Raw genomic sequence first — 14,956 nt, 5'->3', positions numbered from 1 at the left:
TCCGTCGGCATATGGGTGAGTAGATAATGGCTGAATTTTCATTTTTTGGGTGCACTATCCCTTTAATTTATTGACTCAGAGGAAGGACTGAATCGCTCTATAATGTGCTGTGTCACAACAACACACGTTCTCGGAAACCCCAAACACCAGAAACATAGTCAGACAGAGGACACACACGTGAATGATAGATTTGTGTATAAGTCTGGGATCCTAGATTGCCACATTGTTTGACTTTTCTCAGTATAGATCCTTGCACTCTACACACTGACTGAGCTACAACACTGACAGCTTCTTTAAATGACGCGTGCTCGTGCAGTGTCAGTCCAAGATATTTGTGCTGGTCAGTTTATGACAGCACTAATGAACCAAAATCAAGAACTTCCAAACTTCTCTCCGTTGATTTTCATCTGAAATGTGCTTTGTGTTTTTTTTTTGTTTGTTTGTTTGTCAGATTGTCTTTCGTTTCAGCAAGCATAAACTACGTAATCCACATAAAAGAATATGCCCACAGAATAGGACCAATGCTATTTTAACAATAATTCTGATGTATCTCACCTTGTACATGATCATATAGTATTAGTTAGAGTACAATGACACAATTTAATCATTTCAGGCCAAGCCACACCCCTTTGCCCTTTAAGCTGTCAACTTGGACAGGCTGTGTCCCAATAGACTTTAATGTAAATTTCATTTCAATCTGTGTTATGGCTATGTTGTTGACCATGTGGAGGATGAAGTGACTTCGGAGACTGTTAAAAATTGCCAATTTGTGATAATACATTTCTGGTAAATTCATTTGTGACTGATATGAGATCATTATGTTCACACCACAAAACAATAAACATAGAAGTACATCGGAATCAACTGCATCTTTATTACAAGTTTCTGTGCATCATTGTATGGTGAAATGACTTCCAGTAAGTATTTCCATTCACTTCTTTTTACTCCCATGCAAATTTATATTGGACATCTTTCATTTTGTCTTTGTAAACAGCATCAAAGTACTCTGCTTCTGCCACTGTTAGTTGGTTTTTCCAGTCTCCAACAATCCCTGAAATGTAACGTGCAAAACAAGGAATCAGATTACATTTGGAAGAAAGATTAATGAAACAGTGTTTTTTTTTATATTTATGGTTCTGTTCAATAGAGATACAGTATGTAATCTGCTATACTGTATACAATGTGTGAGCAGTAGTATTGTATAAGTAGACATCTCCCTGTACATATTAGACTGTACAGATTGCATCCAATAACAGTGGAATTTAACATTTACCTTACATGTATTATTTATTGGAACTCACCTTTCCTTAGAAAATCAAACTTTGTCTGGTCCATCTGTTCACGAGGAACAGATTTGTAGTTTGACATGTTGTTCTTCTTCATGTTCTTGAACAAACATCGGTCTACTATCTTCTCTATCACCTCAGTGTCCAGAGATTTCTGCAAGAACTGAGCGATTCTGGCCACAGAGTCCTTCAGGTCCTGCCCCACAGAGAACACACATCATCTCATACTCCTGCAACGATTCTCACTGTATGACTTTGTCATTTCTGTTTGTCCTGTACTTTGGTTTATGACCAAATACATGTATAACAAATGAGTTTTCCATCAACCTCAGCTGTACTTTGTGTTTAGTTTTGAAGAGTACTGTGTAATATTTCACCATTATCATTTCTTCGTAGGAGATGTACATGATGTGCTCTTTATCTTCAGCATTCAGCCAGCTCTTCACATGATCAAACCATGAGCCGTACACAACTAGAGGAAAAAGATCAGAAACACTCCATTATCATGAGCAAAATATAACTTCCAGTATTCAGGTCTCTGAACAGCAATGCACATTTTAAATCTTATCATTATCGTATTGCCAATTATAAAATATTGTATCAAAATAAAATTAAGATCAACCTTTCCCATCAAGGAACTTGTGGAGGAAGTCGCTCTGTGAGCCTGGGTTGACCCAGTGGGAGGCCATCTCAGAATAATAAAACAGCGATGTAAAAGCATCTTTGGGGTTTCTCATCACATTGATGACCTGAAATGATGTTATGACACATTCATCATTTACTTGACATGACATCAAAGGAAAAATGTACCAATCAAAAGAATAATGATAGGGGGCCCTAGTGAGCAGCTCATGGAGTAGACGTGCGTTCCGATGCTCCTCTGTGCTAAACTCTAAACCTAATATATTGACGGTCTCACACCTAATTTTGCCTCCCTCCGGAATATCCTTGACATAAGAGTGACTCGACCGGTTAAGTTTATGCAACAAAATGCAGAGGAAGTCGCTTAAAATGCCTCGATCATTTTCAGCATCTGCTAATGCTAACAGTGCCAGCCGCGACCCGCCCCACCATATGGAGGATATGGAGGACCTGGCGCTAATCTGGGAGAAAGTCTGTCAGTGTCTCCCATAAAGGTGCACAGAGGGACAGGTGCCCCGGGTGTGCACAGCCACCTCTCTGCAGAGAAAGAAATCTGGCACATCTGTTGTTGGCACCGGGGCTGCTGGTAACATCCAAACTGTCAAGACCAAGCTGGTGAGTGTTTTTGCTTCCAAGTTCTCACCTGATCTGTATGTGGAAGCTCTCTCTGACTATCTTAGAGAAAAACTTGGCTGTGAGGTTTCCTGTAACCGGATCGGTAATGACAACGGCAGATATAGTTCGTTTAAAGTTTCTGCCAAGTGTAATGAGGTTGGAGAAATGTACAATCTGGAACTCTGGCCAGACGGGGCATTTGTCCGGCGCTATTATGAGCCCCGCTGGGCTGGTGCTATCAGGGCTAACGCTGTCATCGCTGCTGAGGTGAGAAGCGTGTCAGCTGGTGCAGGGAGCACCAACTAGATTCCCCATATGACTAGACCACTTAGGGTTTTTCCTACAACTGTCGAGGTCTGCATCTGGGCCAGGGCACAGGACACAGGGCTCGCCGCTTGGTTGTTGACAATCTCCTGGAAAACTATGACATACTGTGCTTGCAAGAAACGTTTTTGGCTGAGCAAGACTTGGCATATTAAACACTCTCAATGTCAGTTTTCATGGTGCTGGTGAATCTACAACTGATCTCAGCTCAGGAATAATCGGGTAGGATACCTGGGGGTGTGGCCATCCTGTGGAACAAGAGGCTTGATTTATTTATTAATGTAGTTAGGCTTAATGTAGACTGGTGTATTGGTGTACAGTTCAGTCACAATGGCAGGGAATTTATTATCCTTAATGTGTATACACCATATGAGTGTACTCAGAATGAAGATGAATATCTACGTGACCATGTGCTCCAACATGGCCCCTGCAGCTCTCACACACTAAACACCAAACAAAGGATATTCAAACAGCTTGTGTTTGTGTGGTGTCCCTGAGGGTGCACACTCAGGGTTACCAAACTCAACAGTATTTAACACCTAGCTTGAAATATCACCTTTGTTTAACAGTCATTTCTCCACACAACAGCCACACCATTACCTGGATTACTTCCTGGATTTCTAAAGGGCCGTGGGCTGGATTTGCACTGCTTAAATAGTGAACTGATTGTGAACTGATTGCACTGACTGGTTACACCTGCACTATGGAGGTGTGTAGATGGACCAAACCAAGTGACAAAGCAACTTTAAAAGACAATAATGGACATTAATGGCTAATGTTAAAATGGATCCCTGTGTTAAAAGCATACGAATTTTGTACAAACAATATTAAAAGTGTGAACAGAGGATGACCTCGACTACAGTTAAAAAAACACACAGATAGTGATATTAAAATGGATTGTGCTGGTGGGCGGGGTTATGGAGTATAAAAACAGCGTACCACCTTCCCAGTTCATTGAGTCCTGCTAAAAAGGTGCTGTGAGGAGCTCTTGACAGCTTTCTTTGAAGGTGAAGTTTGTTATTTGTATTTAAAACCATGGTTAAAATGTATTTTCTTTGTTTATTTACTAGTTTATTTGGATTCATTATTACACTGTTAATTTTCTCTTTTTCTGGTGTTTAATCCTTTTGTGTTGGTTTATTGTTGATTGCAGGCAATCCAGGATTTGTCCCCCGTTTTGTTGCTTTTGATGTTGGGAAAATCAATCACCCTGCACCTTGCCTCAGTGTGTGCTTGTCATCCTTTGTTGACCTATGTGATGAGTCTGGTTCTAGTGATGGTTACACTTCCCTCACCTAAGTCATAGGTGTGACAATCTAAATAGGCTTGCCTTTATTTATTCCTTTATTCAGAGCAGCACTACTTCCTGTTTCTATGTCATTGGGGATATGAATGCACACATTGCTGACAGAGGCTCATTGTTTGCTAATCACAGGATCCAGTTTTGTCAGGAAAACAATTTAATGCTGTCAAGTAAAGAGCTACTACCCCCAGATAGTTATGTAAGTGAGGCCTGGCATACTGCTTCATGGCTGGATCACTGTATCAACACAGCTGATGCACATGCATCTTTGGAGGGTATGAACATTCTGTGTGGGGCAGCAACCTCTGATCACATGCCTGTGGGTATGTTGATAAATGTTGAAGATATTCCTATGCCCTCTAGTGACAGTTATGATTTTAACACTACTGGACTGGTCTGCTCTGTCAAGGGAGGATATTGCTGCCTATTATGTTGATACAAATAAATTATTGAGTAATATTCATCTACACACAGATGAAATTAGGTGTAGTGATGTAAATTGTAATGACTGGAAGCACAGGGAGGAAATTTCCTCTTTATATACTCATGTTGTGAGAGCTCTGTATGAAAGCAGCAGACCGTTTTTTAACAGAAAAATAAGAGGGGTAATGTTAGGCCTGGCTGGAATAAGTATGCGGCCAGGTATCATGAGAAAGCAAAGCTAGCCTTTAAGTCATGGGTTTTGGCTGGTAGACCAAGACAAGGGCCTTTGTTTGAAAATACGAAACATGCTAATGCACTGCATAAATATGCTGTTCGATTTATCTGTAAAATTGAGCAAGCTATGAGGGCTGACTCTATGGCCGAGTAGGTAATAAGTAACAATACTACTGATTTTTGGAAGGAGGTAAAGGTCCTTAACAACTGTAGAATACCGTCCCCATGCACTGTAGATGGTATCTCAGGGGTTGACAATATTGCTGAGCTATGGAGACAGCACTACAGCACCTTATTCAATTGTCAAAAGTGATATATGTGCCTGATAATGTTGAGTGTGTATAAATAATCTAGCAGATAAAGCATGTGGTTTGGATCACATCACTGCTGAGCACATCAAATATGCCAGCATGAGGATAGCTCCTCTCCTTGCCATCTGCTTCAGTGCTTTTTTAATTCATGGATTCTTGTCGGATACAATGATATCTGTCTTTTTAGTTACAGTGATTAAGGACAAATCTGGTAAAGTTGGATGCTCTGATAATTACAGACCAATAGCCCTTGCCAGTATATTGTCTAAAGTTTTTGAAAGCATCCTGCTAGACAGAATTGTGGAGATTATTTCCTCTACTAATAACCAGTTTGGCTTCAAAGCTAAGCATGGCACAGACATGGCCATATATTCCTTAAAGGAAATTGTCAATGCATATATAGATAAGAATTCCTGTTTTGATGTGTTTTATTGATGTTTCAAAAGCTTTTGACCAGGTCAATCATTTTAAGTTATTTGTCAAAATGAGTCGCAGAGGGGTACCCAAATGTATTGTGAGAATTCTGTCTTACTGGTATGCCAACCAGTCAGTGCAGGTAAAATAGGGTCATTGCATCTGTGCCCCTTTTGGGGTCAGGAATGGAGTCAGACAAGGTGGAATTCTCTCGTCAATTCTTTTTAATTTGTATGCAGGCATGAAAATGGGTTAGGGGTGAAAAAGATGAGAAGGATACGAGACTTGGCACCTGCATAGAGTATTAGTGCATCTAATATTATGCACAATATAACTGTCTGCCCTTTTAGTCAACTTATTACTACAACAAAAAAATCCCACTTAATACTACTAAAAAATGTTTTCCTCTGGCTAAAATGTAATGCATAGTAGGCTATGCCTTCACATTGCACCTGTTATATTTCTGGTCTCATCCTCCTCCTCATCACGACTGGGGTTAGTCTGTCCCTCAGCTTCATTGTCCTTGGGACTGGGAGCACCACCTAACATTAATTGCATGCATCCACAGGAAAAAAAGCAAGCACATATTTTCTTTTAGTACAGGTTTAAATTATAATAAAATTTGTATGCAGGCATGAAAATGGGTCAGGGGTGAAAAAGATGAGAAGGATCCGAGACCTGGCACCTGCTAGGGGGTCCCGGGGTTATGCTCCTCGACTGTTTATTTTGATGGAAAAATGAGCTTCCAAATGCTCATATCTGATTTCTTTTAGATTTACTCTAGTGGTGGTCACATGCAGAATTACAAGATTGCACAAAGTATGAATGTATACAGTAACTAAGAGCAAATAAAGTATCTTTACATGTTCACATATGTTGTATAAGAGACGAGACCAGGGGCAGACTGGGACACAAATTCAGCCCGGGACATTCAGCCGCACCGTCCCACACACCGGCCCACACACCAACCCACACACCGACCCACACACCGACCCACACACCAACCCACACACCGGCCCACACACCGGCCCACACACCAACCCACACACCGGCCCACACACCAACCCCCACACCCGCCCACACACCGACCCACATGTTTCTACCTATAATCCTCTATATGCTTGTACACACTACACAAACGCTGTCCTCAGAATCAACTGCATAAGAAAATCGGCAGTTATTGTTTAATTCCAGACTATAAAATAAATGCAATAATGAATTGGCCACAAATGGCGATGTGTGTATTATCTAACTTAAAATAAGAGCATTTGACACTATCCTAATGCATCTAATATTATGCACAATATAACTGTCTGCCCTTTTAGTCAACTTATTACTACAACAAAAAAATCCCACTTAATACTACTAAAAATGTTTTCCTCTGGCTAAAATGTAATGCATAGTAGGCTATGCCTTCACATTGCACCTGTTATATTTCTGGTCTCATCCTCCTCCTCATCACGACTGGGGTTAGTATGTATGGCTTCAAAGCTAAGCATGGCACAGACATGGCCATATATTCCTTACAGGAAATTGTCAATACATACATAGATAAGAATTCCTGTTTTGATTTGTTTCATTGATGCTTCAAAAGCTTTTGACCGGGTCAATCATTTTAAGTTATTTGATTGTATTACCTTTCTCCTTCAGCAGCTCTCTCCACCTGGGAAAGTCTACCCCAATGCTGACCCTTGTTTTTTTAATTCGTCGGTCAAGCTGCCTTTTTGATTCCCTTTTGCACTTTCTTGGCGATGAGGATTCCGTCTCCCATGATGCTGCATAATACATGATCCTGCATTATGCTCAAAGAGTGGGACTTTGTTATGCCGCAGTAGTGCCGCTGGCCACTAACAGCTGTTAGCGGCGCAGTAATGCGAGGAGAGGGATGAGGTGTGTGAGGTTGAGCCACTTGTCAGTTGTCAAAGGACAAGACGTGATTGGTTTGTTTCAATTTACATCCGCCCCAACAGTCCTACGTTGTAAACACAGCCAGCATGGTGAGGAGAGGGTTTGTCAACTCGCGTTGCGTGTGTCTGTGTAGGAGCCTGAATGAATACTCCATGTAGTATTGGATGACATGGTTTCATCAGTGTTATCATAGCTTTTTGGTACACAGCGGCTACAGTTGTTGCAATACGTGTTTGAAACAGTGAGGCGCTAGAGTGCGCTATCCGTTTGAATACAATATATGATTTCAACATTAGATGGGAGAAATTCCTACACACTGTGGCTTTAAGTTTTTTTATTCGAGTTTTTTCCACGCCACTTGTTTTACGGCTTTATCCATGTTTTCTGTTTAACGGTCAAACTAGCCTGGTCTGCCATGACTAATGACTGATGACTGCGGCTGAGCCAATCAGATTTCAAGAAGAACGAGAGGCACTTTTGTATTGAAGGAGGCCGATCTTATCTCCTCCTCCAAGCATGATGATAGGCAATACAGAACAAAAGAGGACAGATGTCTAATGTTTCCTACATTCAAATTGTCAGATAATAATTTGAAAGTAAATAGTAAAGTATCTTGGATATTTCATCACAGATCAGTTGAAGGATGACCAAGATATTTACAGGCAATGCTGTGCTTTATATATAAAGATTTTTCTTTCTACTCTCATGTTCAATAAGTCTTACACTAGGATCAACTATTTCCTGATATCCTCTGAATGATCCTACGTCAACAATTGTACTTATCACAATATCTTAATATCTAATAATAGGCCGGTCTCTCTTAATTTAAACAATATCCTGTCTAAACAAAAATACAGCTGGCGCTTCAAGGTCGTGATCAAAGGACATATTATCTCATTTGAAACTTCTAAGAAGAGAGAACTTAACAGTTGCCTTAGGGATACTGAAAAGATGCTTCAAGTACTGGAAGAGGCATACAGATCCTCCCTCTTACCTCTTGTTACTTACAATAAGATCTTAGAATTAAAATACGAATATAACACCATTCTTAATAAATTTATCAGCAATGTTCTACTAAAACTTAAACAGAAGAATTTCAAACTTGGGGATAAACGAGAGAAACTGGTAGCAAGCCAACTCAGAGGTGAGCAGGCTAAGCAAGCTATTCATAAGATAAAATCCAAACCAGGTAAACTGGTTACTAACCCAAAGGGGATAAACCCTTGCTTCAGGAACTTCTACAAGGAACTGTATTCCAGTAGAGTAAATCCCACTGAAGCTGATTTTTCTACCTTTTTTTTGCTAATCTAAATGTTCTTCAATTATACAGTGCATCACAAGATGGTATTGATGCTCCAATTTCTAAAACTGTCCTTTTGAATGCTATTCGAACCTTCCCCTCTGGAAAAGCAGCCGGCCCAGATGGCTTTGGCTGTGAATTCTACAAGGCACACAAGGCAAGGCATTGCACTATTTTGATATTGCTTTGGAACCACTTGGGATAGGTATCAGGGCTCGCCCAGGTATTCACAGTGTGAAGTTTGGTAATGTTGAAAGCCTGCTTAATTTATACGCTGATGATTCAAAACCTTCCTATTTATCTACCCATGTTTTTTTTTAAATGACTGTATTCTGTCATCCCTTCATTTGTCTGGGCAAATAAACCCCCTCACATTTGTAAAGCCCACTGAAGAATGTAGACAGGGGTGGTCTCGGCCTCCCTGTATTTAGACACTATTACTGGGCTCTCACTTTCTGGCCATGGGGCTCCCCTGGAGATGATTGATCTGCTGCTTCCCCACTCTGGTTAAAAATTGAATCCATGTCAGTTTCAGAAACTTCTCTCCAAGCATTGCTTATTTCCCAAAACACAGCCTTCCTATAAATTATTTGACCATAACTTCATACTCACAAACTCTCTGAAGATACTGAATCAGATAAAAAAATTCCTTGGACTGCCAAACATCTCAGTAAACACCCCGATAGCACACAATCACGTGTTTAAACCAGGATTGATGGATGGGGTGTTTCTGGACTGGTGATAGAGGGGTTGCGTTGTATTGGAGATTTTTACATAGATAACAACTTTGCCTCTTTCCCTCAGCTCCAGACTAAATATCACCTTCCTCAATCACATTTTTACTGATACTTACAGGTCAGGCATTTCTTAAGGGACTATGTTTCTGGATTTCCACTGATACCACAGAACCATGACTTTTACGATATACTCTTCTCACAGCCAAATTCGAAACATTTGATCTCTCGCCTTGTCGCCGCTTTTGAAACACCAGCATGTAGCAGTCATGTCAAGGATGTGTGGGCAGAAGAATTGGATGTTCCGCTGTCAGATGAACTATGGGAGGAAGGCTTGGCCAGGGTACAGAACTGCTCTATTAACTCTAGATATCGATTAATTTGATTCAAGGTCTTAGGTTGCATTACTCCAAAACTGAAATCAGAGTCTGGTACTCCGCAATTTTTGGTGTGACACATTTAATTGGTTCTCTAAATAATTAAGAATAAATATTCAACCAGGCTGCAATCTGGCAATATTTGGCTCTTCAGACAGGACAACAGCCCTTCCTCCCCATTATAAGCAGGCTCTCAAAACAGGCATGGCTGCAGCCAAAACATTAATACTATTAAACTGGAAGTCTCCAACACCCTCTTGTTTTAAGAGGTGGCTCAATGAAATGGTTTCTATTGCTAGGATGGAACAGATTTGCTTTAGCAAACAAAATTCACAAAAGTATTATCAGAAGATGTAGAAGCTGTTTTTGGCTGATGAAACCTAAATGTCCATCTTGTGAGCCATGCTGCTATGTTGTATCTTTTTTTTCTCTCTGTTAAAATTCTGCCTCATCCTGATCTGACTGATATTCTGATATCCCTCCTCCCATGTTTGTTTGTTTGTTTGTTTGTTTTCTTTCTGTTTTCTGTTTCTTGCACCCCTGATGATACTGACGACTGGAAATTTTCAGACTGTATTTGGTTGCTCCATGGATCCTCTGTCCTTTTTGGTTTTTCATGCAACAATGTCAGGTGATGTATGTCTATTGTGTGTGTATTCTTTGTGTAAAGAAAGAGTTAAAATAAAATTATTAAAAATAATAATAATTATAATAATAATGATAATGATTTATCACATAAACTACATGGTGGATTTACCTTCGGCTTCACTTCAAAGAAAGATGGAGGCATCATGTTGTACTGGACATGCGTAGTAAACATTCGGGGAGATGGTTTCTCCTGAAGGTTAAGGCTGCTGTTCCGATAGTGCTCCAGCCAGGGAACACGGTCCCAGTTAGGAAGAGTCTCAACAGAAGCTGGATCTCCTCCACTCACGATCAGAGGGACAATCTCCTGCATCCAAGTCGTACCTGAAAGAAGAACAGCAGCAATGTTCTGAAAACTGTAGTTAGACACATATAATAAATAAATCTTTTCTTTTAGGAGTGGAGGGTGGCTGCAAGGTGAATGGAGAAGTGTGGGGGTTAGGGGGTTGGTGGGAGGGGGCCCATGTGTCTAATCTGTTCAGGTTCAGCCCAGCTTGTTCTGCATCATAACTAAAATCAGGTCTTCTCTGATCATGCCCAATGCAGAGGTCATAATTCATGCCTACATACAGACTTGATTTTTTTATTGTCAGGTCTGGTGTGTGCTAGTGCTAAAAGTCTAATGCTGTGTCTCAAATCCAGTGTTGGGCAGTAACGCGTTATTAGTAACGCATTACAGCAACACCGTTAGTTTTGGTAGTAACTAATACTCTAACGCGTTGCTGTAACATTAAATTAAGCGGATAGCGCTTCTGTAGACATCATCATGTAACTAAAAAGTTACTTTTCTCAGTAACGCATTACTTTTGGTTTAAGTAACTGAGTTATTAACTGAGTTACTTTTTAATGAAGTAACTAGTAATGGTAACTAGTTATTATTTTTCAGTAACAGCACAACACTGCTCAAATCCGATACTTCTGTACTCACACTTGCTATTTTGAGTAAACAGGTGTGGTCATACTGAGAGGTATGGCAAGATGCAGTGCACTATGAGTACCTGGATGGTCCACTCATACAGTCAAAATGTTGAGTGTGGAACAGTGGACACCTCTCAACCTCACCATCTTGTAAATAAAGGGGCTGGACCACAAACATTTCAAATTTGTGAAATGTCAGCTGAGTACTGGGATGAACATTGAAGGATTGTACAGATCTACATATGTACAGTATTTTTCACGACCACTATACTGGCGTCAGGTAGAAGCCATCAGTTTGTTGATTGGGTTAATTCTGTGATAATTTGATATCACAAATGAAAATGCAAATGCTAATGTTAGCTTGCTAGCAAGATAATAACGGCACATTTTATCATCAGGCACTGACATTACGTAATTTGTGGCTTAAAGATTCAGTGTGTACGATTTAGGGGGATATATTGGCAGAAATAGAATATAATAAGTTTGTTTTCTTTAGTGTATAATCATGTGAAAATAAGAACAGTTGTGTCTTTCTCACCATAGAACAAGCTGTTTATAGCGACATAGGGAGGGGGGTCGTTGTTTATGGATATCACCATGTTGCGCAACCATGTTTCTACCGTAGCCCAAAATGGACAAACCAAACACTGGCTCCAGATAAGGCCATTCACATTTTTGTGTCGACCTCTGTACTTACAAGCCCAACTGCAATGAGCAGTTTTGGTTTGTAATTTGGAACTGTTTTATTCAGTGTTTTTACCAGTTTAAATCACTGGGTCTGTTTGTTTTGGAGAGGAAATGCCTCGGCTCCTACTAAAAACCTTCTGAACATCTAGATCTTCAGTTGTCGGAGAAAAAAGATGAGCACACATTGACAGGTACTGGGCGAGCCGCCCCCATCGACAAGTGAAACCACGTAGGAGATACACAGTTTTGTATTGCGAAACCACTTTATTCAGTGAATTTACCAGTTTAAATCCCTGGTTCAATTTGTTTTGGAAAGGAGGAGACCTCTGTGGATAATACAGCTCATGGTAAAAACCTCCTGAACGTCTAAATCACAAAAAGGTGAGCACACATTAAGTAATCTGACAAAAGGGGCGGGTATGCAATAGCTTGTGTTGGGCGAGCCGCCCGTTTCTGCTTTATTCTGTGTTTTTACCAGTTGTCTTTTTCTTGTTTCAATATTATAAACAGTTAATGTAGGGGATTCTGGCCCTGGTTTTACTTGGTATCAGCACCAAGTTTTGTGGTAATGACCATTCGTAACTTACTTTTACAAGCTTCTGTTTTTATTTGCGCAAGTTTCAGCAAATCTAATAGCACCATCCCACTAAGTCATACTACACTCAAAGCTAGTCTGAGAATAAGATTCAACAATAGTCTACATTAGACAGAAAATGTGAGTACTTTTCAGATTCTTTAAGATATAGAAAATAATAAATGTTGCATGATGATGCAAACACTAGTCAAGCAGGAACAACTGCTTACCTGACTTGGGATACGTTGCGATGATGATATCATCTGGCCGAAAAGAAAACTCCTCAAAGTATTTGAAGTTTTGAGTGTTCGCCTTTGAATGGAAATAGATCCCTTTGTAAACTGTGTATAACTCTGCCTCAGTCATGGCTTAGAGTTAAAATGAGTAGATGCCAGTAGTGTCAGCCAGTGTTCTTATTACTCAACTGACCAAACCTGTATGACTGCTAAAACTAGTAAATAGGTGATAGCAGAGGGGATATTAGGACAAAAACATAGGATAACTAAATGTGGCCCATCTAGTTTTTCTGGTGCACACCCACAGAATTCTTTCTTTGATGTGTACGGTGATAAAGATGATTTATCTTTGTTTGTTTTTTTGTCATGCAACAAACGTGTGCCCAGCCCTCATGGGTTTTAAGACACCATTACCATGACAATGCAGTGAGCAATCCAAAGTACATGTAATTTTACGGTTCAGTCCTCGAATAAAATACTCTGCTTTCTATCCCACGCCAGGCAAAGAAATTCAGTCACAAAAACGGTTCCCCCTCTGAAACAAAACTCAAATTTTTCATGATCATCCAACCAAAAGAAATCAGCATAAATAAGGATAATTTTACTGAAGAGTACATCCCTTACATCTTCATATTCCAGACAGTAAAACAAGAAATGAACCTCATTGTCAACTTCACCTAAATTACACAACAAACAAATTCTGTCATCTTCTGGTGTGGCCTTCAGCCTTCAAATCTCTGAGGCTAATGTTAACATTTCTGAGCACAGCTGTGCACACAGGGATCTTTGTGTGTTCTTAAGATTATACTTCACATAAGGTTCCACACTGTTTTTTATGAAACAATAAGTTTATAGTTTTGGTTTATACCATATGTCAAAAGACCATTTTTCTCTAAACGTGAGTAACATTTTACTCCTACTCTGCTGAATATCACAGATCAACTTGTTCTGGACAATAAGTGATGAATTGTTCAAAGAAAAAAAATGATTTCAACTCATTAACCCAGGGATGACAATGGGAGATGTCTGAATTAAATATCTTTTTAGTGAATCTCTGATCCAACATCTTTACAAGTCTTTTTCAAAAGCTGAGACATCTGACTTTTTCTGACATTTTGAGGTTCCCATCCCATATCCAAAACTGAAATTAAAGGGATAGTGCACCCAAAAATGAAAATTCAGCCATTATCTACTCACCCATATGCCGACAGAGGCTCAAGTGATGTTTTAGAGTCCTCACTATCCTTGCGGAGATCGGCGGGGGAAGCGGCTAGCATACCTAATGGCTGATGGCGCCCCAGCAACAACTTTTTATGTCGGGGCTTCAGGACACTTGGATCACTACGGATGGGCATGTTTGAGATATTTTGTGGTTTCAATTTTGTGTTCTTGGACGTTAGTCTGGGGCGCCGTCAGCCATTAGGTGTGCTAGCCGCTCCACCCGCCAATCTCTGCAAGGGGTGTGAGGACTCTAAAACTTCACCAGAGCCTCCGTCGGCATATGGGTGAGTAGATAATGGCTGAATTTTCATTTTTTGGGTGCACTATCCCTTTAATTTATTGACTCAGAGGAAGGACTGAATCGCTCTATAACGTGCTGTGTCACAACAACACATGTTCTCGGAAACCCCAAACACCAGAAACATAGTCAGACAGAGGACACACACGTGAATGATAGATTTGTGTATAAGTCTGGGATCCTAGATTGCCACATTGTTTGACTTTGCTCAGTATAGATCCCTGCACTCTACACACTGACTGAGCTACAACACTGACAGCTTCTTTAAATGACGCGTGCTCGTGCAGTGTCAGGCCAAGATATTTGTGCTGGTCAGTTTATGACAGCACTAATGAACCAAAATCAAGAACTTCCAAACTTCTCTCCGTTGATTTTCATCTGAAATGTGCTTTGTGTTTTTTTTTTGTTTGTTTGTTTGTCAGATTGTCTTTCGTTTCAGCAAGCATAAACTACGTAATCCACATAAAAGAATATGCCCACAGAATAGGACCAATGCTATTTTAACA

General features: G+C 40.2%; 1 protein-coding gene across 1 annotated transcript; it reads right to left on the bottom strand.

Annotated features, from left to right (window-relative positions):
- Positions 1-854: 854 nt before the first annotated feature.
- On the bottom strand, positions 855-13,079 carry LOC144459440 (sulfotransferase 2B1-like). Its single transcript, XM_078163518.1, has 6 exons — positions 12,926-13,079; positions 10,629-10,840; positions 1,909-2,035; positions 1,664-1,758; positions 1,302-1,482; positions 855-1,051 (listed from the first exon to the last, which is right to left on the bottom strand). Exons 1-6 carry the CDS (start codon positions 13,059-13,061, stop codon positions 942-944), a joined length of 861 nt encoding a protein of 286 aa, XP_078019644.1. The 5' UTR covers positions 13,062-13,079; the 3' UTR covers positions 855-941.
- Positions 13,080-14,956: the final 1,877 nt, after the last annotated feature.

This window comes from Epinephelus lanceolatus, chromosome 21, assembly GCF_041903045.1.
Source record: "Epinephelus lanceolatus isolate andai-2023 chromosome 21, ASM4190304v1, whole genome shotgun sequence".
Taxonomy (NCBI): Eukaryota; Metazoa; Chordata; class Actinopteri; order Perciformes; family Serranidae; genus Epinephelus; species Epinephelus lanceolatus.
This window is presented reverse-complemented; position numbering and strand designations above follow the sequence as displayed.